The sequence below is a fragment of the Coturnix japonica genome, chromosome 3 (genome assembly GCF_054131305.1).
Source record: "Coturnix japonica strain WE chromosome 3, WE-NBRP24, whole genome shotgun sequence".
NCBI classification, from domain to species: domain Eukaryota; kingdom Metazoa; phylum Chordata; class Aves; order Galliformes; family Phasianidae; genus Coturnix; species Coturnix japonica.
This window is the reverse complement of record NC_140665.1, coordinates 27,063,574-27,071,354: the sequence shown is the minus strand read 5'-3', so window position 1 is coordinate 27,071,354 and position 7,781 is coordinate 27,063,574. Positions and strand designations below refer to the sequence as shown.

At 41.1% G+C, this 7,781-nt stretch overlaps 1 protein-coding gene across 6 annotated transcripts in view; it reads right to left on the bottom strand.

The window, feature by feature from the left end:
• Nucleotides 1–7,781, bottom strand: part of TTC7A (tetratricopeptide repeat domain 7A) — a 162,474-nt gene that overhangs the window by 33,399 nt on the left and 121,294 nt on the right. For 5 of the 6 annotated variants that reach the window (XR_014944632.1, XM_015857449.3, XM_015857442.3 and 2 more), the window contains one exon: nt 974–1,176. The exons of the other annotated variant lie outside the window; for it this stretch is intronic. Coding sequence is in view for 4 of the 5 variants with exons in the window: in XM_015857449.3 (XP_015712935.1) it covers nt 974–1,176 (203 nt within the window). In the remaining variant the exon portion in view is untranslated. The remainder of the gene's footprint in view (nt 1–973; nt 1,177–7,781) is intronic. 6 annotated transcript variants of the gene reach the window in all.

The window sequence follows — 7,781 nt, the reverse complement described above, 5'->3', positions numbered from 1 at the left end:
CTTTGCCTGTAGGTGTTACTATCTTCTCTTGATCATCACTTCACTGCATGTTTGTCTTCCTGTGCACTGATAGCCCTTCAGTTTCGGAGTTGTCCACAAACCTTATCAGGCTTAAACTTACACCAGAGAATACAGATCTGCTAGCAAAGACATCAAGAATTCACATGGACATACAATTCCTGTAAAAATTAAACTAGTCAAGAAAGTCTTTTAAAACCAAGAGAGACACAATAAGGGCTACAGTTAACAAGACACATCATTGATGAAATATAAATAAAAGCTTTGATTTCATAAATTAAGCGGGTTTCAAGCCTCCATGGAGCATCTTGTGTAATAATAACAATAGCAATAATAATAATAAAGTGATAGCAACAATAACCTGAAAGCTCTAGTCCCTCTGTAACTTTGTTTTAAGGATAGTGCAACTGAAAAAGAAGTGTGCCATATAGAAATACTACAAAAAAAACCTCCATGAGCATCAAATGGGGAGTCACTGCCCCAATAAAAGATTGGAGTTAAGCCTTGACTTAAGACAACAGTTTTATCATAAACTCATAGTTTGTCTTCACGTGAATAGACACAAGACTCTGGCTCAAGGTTTACAAACCCCGTATATATCTGTATTTTAAAGCTACTTAGTTCAAACCTTCTTCCAAACATCAATACAATCCTTATGTAAAATGCATAACAGGTAGTAGAAAAAAGTAGTAAGGACAATAAAGCAGAGAATTTCCAAATCTATCAGCATTTGTCATTTGAAGTATTTATTTTTGACCAAGTACTAATTAGTTAAAAACATTCATTCTACTCTTAAAATAGATGTTCAGGCTACCCCACTTATTCTTTAAACAGTCACTTGCTCTAAGGATTAGGAAGACAATGGCATTCGGAGCAAGCATGAACCCTCTTCTGTCTTATTACAGTTAATCATGAATGTACATACCATAATGGAGCTGAGCCCCTGCAAACTCACCAGGCTGTGCATAATTTCAACTCCATCTGGATTCACTGTGAGCGCCTCATCGTACAATTGCCTAGCCACCTCCAAATTGCCTTTCATCTCTGCAAGCCTCCCACGCATGTACAGTACAGCATGAGATGTGGGGAAAAGACTAGCTGCCTCCTGGATACAAAAGCCTGCTTCTTTGAGATGCTGTTGTTCCATGAAAAGTTCAGCTGAAAAAAATAACACAAAAACACCCTAGCATTAGTTGAAATAATTCAGACACCTTTCTTTGTATTAACTGCATATCATCTTCCTTAAACATATTAAACCATGAGGTCACCATCCTGCACAGTGCTTACTACAACTGTTTAATGTCTATTATCACAAAGTGGAGACAGTGAATGGATTTTCTGTAAAGTCTCTACACAGAATTTCATGGACCTCTTTATGCACTGAGAGAGGATGGCCTTAGTGATACACTGGTGTGCTGCCTCAGAGGGGATGCAAACATGTGCTGAACTGAGCCCTGAGGAAGCAGGGCTGGTGGCCACTTGGAGCCATCATGAGCGTTTCCAAGTAATCTGTGGAAAAAGAGAACAGAGTAAGCCATTACTGTCTACTGAGTAGTTTAAACATGTCAGACTAATAGGATACATCTGACCAACCTGGACATTAAGTAACATACTCAAAAGAGTATTTCCATATGTAAAAAAAAATTTAGAAGTGTTTTTCCTCTGCTTACTTGTCTACTTCATGAAATAGCTGTCTCTGTAGTTTTCAAAGTCTGCATTAAAATCAAAATGCTTGTAGAGACCCAGTTATACTGCATATTCACAGACTTACCTCCTCACAAATATTCTACAGAAATTAAAAAGGAGCTTTTGGAAGAGGCTGCTCAGTAATTTGCTCTCTCATCTCTTAGCAATGATGCTAGCGTTTTTCTTACAAAGGCACACTGAGATGCTTGACTGCTGATTTGTTTGCTAATCACATCTTTTCTCAAGTTAAACAAATTTCTCAATGCATTTCACTGTTAGATTTTACAGCTACTCAGGATTTTACACGCATTAAATTCTAGCAGAAGGCTTCAGAAATGATACTCCATTTTCATCAACACATAAATGAAAAGGGAAATTGTTTTTTTATAGACAGATACATACAGGTGTGCATATATCTGTGCATCTACATAAAATTATTTTCTCTTTGCACATCAGCCATTGCTCTTTAGTCTGTAACCTGTTAGCATTCTATCCCTTACCATTGGAAAAATTCAAAGCCTCTTTTACTTTTTTAACTGATGTGGTTTTGCAGCAGGTATCGACAGCTCTGGAGTTCAATTTGAAATGACAAGTTCAGGCTCCGGAGTTAGATAAACAATTCTGAATTTAGATCCAACCTCAAATGCCCTTACTTTTAAAGGTAGTGAGTGTTCTCAGAAAGTCTCTGTGAGGAGGTAAAGTAGCTTTAAAAATCAGGTCTCTTGTATAGGTCTTAAACTGCCAGTTTTGGAGTACTAGGAAGGCCAGATGACTCTGGGGACTTGGCATACTGACATAGAGCTTGCTGGGCAAGAGGCAAGCAGGAGAGCATCCCGGCACAAGTCCTGCCTGAAGGGGGGAGGCCCCTCCTTGGCCCATCAGACATGAGCCTGGGAGCACAGCTAGCTCTGCTGCTGGCATGCTGACCATGATGTCCACTGAGGTGGCAGCATGGCCCAACACACAGATCGAAGTGCTCCTCCTGAGCGCAGGGTGAGACAACATCGATAAAAGACTGGAAAATTTCTTAGCCCTCCCAGAGTTGTACTTCAGATAAATGTCCTTCTCTGAGGCAGTCAACATGAGCACAACAGCTCCTTGGTAAGAGCAACGTACTTAAAAAGTGACTCATATACATTTCTGTCTGGTTAATCATTATAAGATCTCAGTGTGCATCCCCTTCTTCGGCTCCAACAGGGTGCAGCTAATATGCACCTAATAGCACAAAGGAAGGCCATCCATGTTATCAAGCTGAGTATGTGCACAAGCTAATTCAATAGTTTGTGGGAGGACAGCGTTTTAACTTGCGCTTCCCAAAGAACAGAGCATTTTCCTGCCAAGAGCTGCACAGCAGCTGATGCTGCACACGTGGTAATAATGAGGATGGAGATGTGCAAAGTGACAATTCACAGCCTGAAGAGAAACATTTTGTTTGCAGCACAGCCCTAGAAGCGAAAAGGAAGAGGTGAAATCCTGGCATTATTTGAAGGCAGCAGAACTTCTGGCTACTGCTGTATTAAAATCTCTATTAGCTACTAACAGTATAATGTGACTTGTTTAATTTCAAAAAAGCATGAGGAGCAAGGTGGTTTAGATGTGAAATCATGCACAGCCTGTGATTCAATGCATAGAAAACAGGGAGCACTTATTCTTTCTTTCAACGGTGCCTGTAAATCTTCTTTGGTAATAACAATTATTTAGAGGAAGTGCAGCAACATAGAATCTGAATAAGATCTACAAATTGTATTTTATGGTACAGTAATGTAGCATATTAAAGTTCAATCCATTTCTTCGCAGGCTCAATAGTCAGTAAAAAACGATTTAATGGTGTGGGAGGACTAATTTGCATCAAAAAAGAATGAGCGAGGTGCTTGTGGGTTACAAGCCGCATGCTGGGTTACCCACCCAGCTAAAAATAAACACTAAGGGAAATCGTTTAGGCCTGCACTGAAATGTGCTTTCTGTAAACTCATTTTTTTTTAACTTCTATTGCATACTCATTTCATTTACAGATGAACAAGATATGCTTACGCAACACGGGATAAGAACAGAGGCAGAAATCAAAGCCAAAAAGCAAGGATTGAATGAATCCAACTTCCTTAACAGTACTGGAAGTACTGAAATGCCTGCCTTTGCCTTGCCTGGGTTAGCAGCTCCCAGACTGTTTGGTTATTCAGGATATCTTCCTGTATCACCTAATCATGTTGTACATAAAAACCTGACCAAACAAGCAGCATTCACAAGGCAGTTCTGTCTAAGAGACAGAGTATTTGATGCCACTCCAAAGCTGACAGCATTTCCTCAGGGTAAAACAGGTATATAGGATCTGGGATTCCCCATGAAAGGTTCACTGCTTCACGGAAGCTGTTTATCAACCTCAAGCTGCTGGATTACATTGTTCTCAGTGCTGCCAGTCTTTGCAGCTTTGAATTCAAAGGCTATCCATACAGGCTTTCTTCTTATCTCTTACTTAACATCATCTTGATAGAAGTTTCCAAACCATTCTGAACTAAATACTACTAAACACTTACTTGTATTACTTATAATACTTACATAGGTCTTGCATATTGTCTTATATATATTATATTACTTATAATATTACTCCCAGTGCTACAAAGCAATAAAACGACCATCCTGGATGCACTACTTCCTCTGTCAGGGGCAATGATAGAAGCTAAGCACAGCTGACTGTCGGAGAGTATTTGAGCATTTTTGCTGTAAGTCTCCAAGGACAGGTAACAGATACACAGACCAAGAGCACTTGCAGGAGACTGGCAAAGCTGGGCCTCCTGCAGTCAGGCTCCTCTTTTTGTCTCCAAGATAAATTACTTGCCAGAGCTCTGTTGAGGAGTCCATCTGAGCAGCAAGGCAGTATAATCTAGATATGTCTGTATCACAGCGCCAGTCTGAAGAATGGAGTTGTCTGCCATCACCTTGAACACTGACTTATTCCCTATTTCCTAAGCATTTCAATGCAGTGTCAAGAGTGATTGTACTTGTCACCACAGAAGCAGCAACAACTGTAATTCTAGCTAACAAAATAAAATAGATTTGAAACATGTTTCTGCAGTGTGAAACACCCAAGAGTTAAAATCTCATTCCTCGTGAATCACGTTCAGTGTTATCCAAGATGCAGCACTTACTCCCACGAGCAGACTGTTCCACATCACTGTTCTGTGTCAGCCAGATCCGCTCTCACCTACCCCAAAAATACTACTGTGTGACATGGCCAACACCACGCAGCCAGATGACCAGCAGGATGGCACAGTGGGGAGCAGCCCATCACACCCAAAGAAGGTGAGACAGCCTGCAAGGATGTGTAGAGAGGTGTTTTTTGTTCCACAGAATCCATCTGCTTGCAGGATCTATTAATACTTGTTATTGCAGCAGCCCACAGCCAGCTGGAAAGACCCACTCCTCTGAGACAGCTCTTTCATCAGTGAATGCAGAGCTATTACCATGACAAAGGGTTCTCCCTCTGTCTTTTCTTGCTGTCAGATGACGTTTAGTCATCGTCTATTATTATGACACAACCGTGCATGCAGCAATTTGCAGGCAGATCAGATTGAAGATTCACGCAGTATCTTAACTGTAATCACTTCATTTGATGAAGCATTCAATACAGAAACAAGGAGAACATAACCTGCCACGTGTTCCCATCCACCTGAGCTCAACCACCAGCTCTTCTGAATGAGGCAAGAGATGTACATTCTTCAAAGTCATCCTTGCAAGCAAGCTGATAGTTAACTGGAGCCCAGGGACCTGCTTTAAATTTCCAAGCTGCAGATCTCCCAGGGGCTGAAATGGCAAATGGGCTTCTTTAATTACAGATGCAGCATTAGAGCAAGCATTACTGGAAAAGACACAGAACCATCACAAGCCACTCTCTATGCTAAATGGTGCAGTCAAAATATCATTTGAAATACAACAAACCTTGCCACAAGACACCTGGTTCCTCTACATGAAGTGGGGGTGGTGCTCACTGGTGACAAAACTATTCTTACTCACCTGGGAGAGTTGGGGGAGCAAACTCAAAATGTTGGGAGCAAACAGAAAATGTTTCAGGCAGTAAAGCCACTATTGAGAAGGGTGGCAAAATACTGTGAATGGGCTTATTTTCTTTTCTTTCTTTTTTTTCTTTTTCTGTACCCCCTTTTATAACACTGATTACAGACTATAGTCAAAGGAAATACTTCTAAATCTCCATATTCCAACCTAGTTAAGCATAAATTCCCATCTTCTGTCTCTCATATGGATAACTGTCCTGCTGCTTTCTTCAGGACAGAGCATATTCTGTCACTAGCCCAAAAAGTGCTGAGCAGCTGAGAACTGCTTGTATTTGGTACCCTCTGCCATTCTGTGGGGGCTGCTGGCAGTACAGTAGGTTCCTCTCCATCCACTGGCAAAGGATCCAGAAAATGCTTAACAAGGAGCTGCTGTCTGCTTCCCTAACAAGTGATTGTTCACATACGTGAGTATATGCATGGCCCAGACTTCAAGAAATGCCACGTATGCTTTGAAAACCACCCATGCCAATGGATTATCAAGTCTGCAAAGCTTCACATCCTGCTCCAGCAATGAGAAATATCCAGAAGCCTCAGGAACAGGGGAAGCAATCCAAAATGCCCAGTATGGATAAGAAGCAGCCAAGAATGCTTTTGACTTCTTCTTTAATTAATATTGTTGATAAAAAATAAACAAAGCCAACCTGCAGAACGTGTATGAAGACCTACTATCTCCCTGAAGACACTGAGTTGAAGAGAAGTGGGCAATTTGGCCATCTTTAGCCTGCACTAAGAGATCAGGTCAGAGCTTGCTAAACCAAAACCCTTAGTAGAACCCTGCTGGCTTATTAACTGCATCAGTAATATTTCAAAGGGGACCAAACCAGTTCATTTCACCATTTCTACCTCCCTAATCCCTCCTAGTAAGTAAATATTGTAGGTCAGTCACCTTTGCAGTACACCTTTACTTCTCTCAGTAACAGCTTCACAGTAAAACATTTCCTCATGCTGCACCTCACCAGCCTCCAACTTCTCACACTGCCCTGTATCACTGTAAAGAGCCAAAAAATCAGCAGTGCTTATGGAGCTCAAGAATCTGAGCAGTAAACGGAGAGCTCTAAAATTTCAATGAACTTTAAAAAACAAAACAAACAAACAAAACACTAAAAACAAAAACCCAAGAAAAAGTAAAATAATGGAATTGCATCAACAACTACTGCTGCATTGCAGGAGGGTATCTGACCTCAGCTATTCTGCAACATCAATAAAGATGTTCCCCAAACCTAATAAACACCTTTAATATCTGAGCTTATCATTTGAGGGGGGATTAGGATTGCTAAAAGCTTAGGGAGGGAGAACATTTAATTACACATGTGCAAGCTGTGCAAACCTAAGCTGTGCTGGTGAACTGCTCCCTTTGCTGTCCCTGTGCTGCCCCTGCTCACGTGTGGCTGTGGATGTGGGCCAGTTGGGGCTGCAGATTCCAGCCCACTGGCTCCTACGACATTTTCTCGTGGAACAAGGCTCACCTCCTCTAACACAGCTTTCTTTCCCAAGAACTGGCCCATGCTGAATAAAATAAATAAATCACAAGCGTTTTGTGAAAGGAAAAAAAAATATTCCTGCTGTACATAACTCAGGGGAACAGATGTTTTTCCATTAGCTCACTGTTCCCTGCTACACTGGCTCTCTTCACATTTCTTGTTTGCGGCGTGTTCATTAGAATCTTTCTTCTAAACTTCTAGCATGTCAGTGAGGCAGCAGGTAGCCGTCTCCAGCCCACTGCGACTACATAGAACAGTTATCAGGGTGATTTTTCTTTAAATGCTCCTTGAAACAAGCTCTAGGTCTACCTGGTGAGGTTTCCAGACTGTGTTTAGCAGGCATTTAGCCAATCTAAGATCAAATTACCAGACCTACTTTGCTGTGAGTGGCCATATTTGGTAAAGTACTGGGCCAGTCAAGAAGCTCAATTGTCAGATATGAAGTACTGGCAAAGACAAACAAAGTGGACATTGTAGTTAAAAGTAAAGCTTAAAATAATATAGCAACAGGAGCTGGAGTATTTGAACT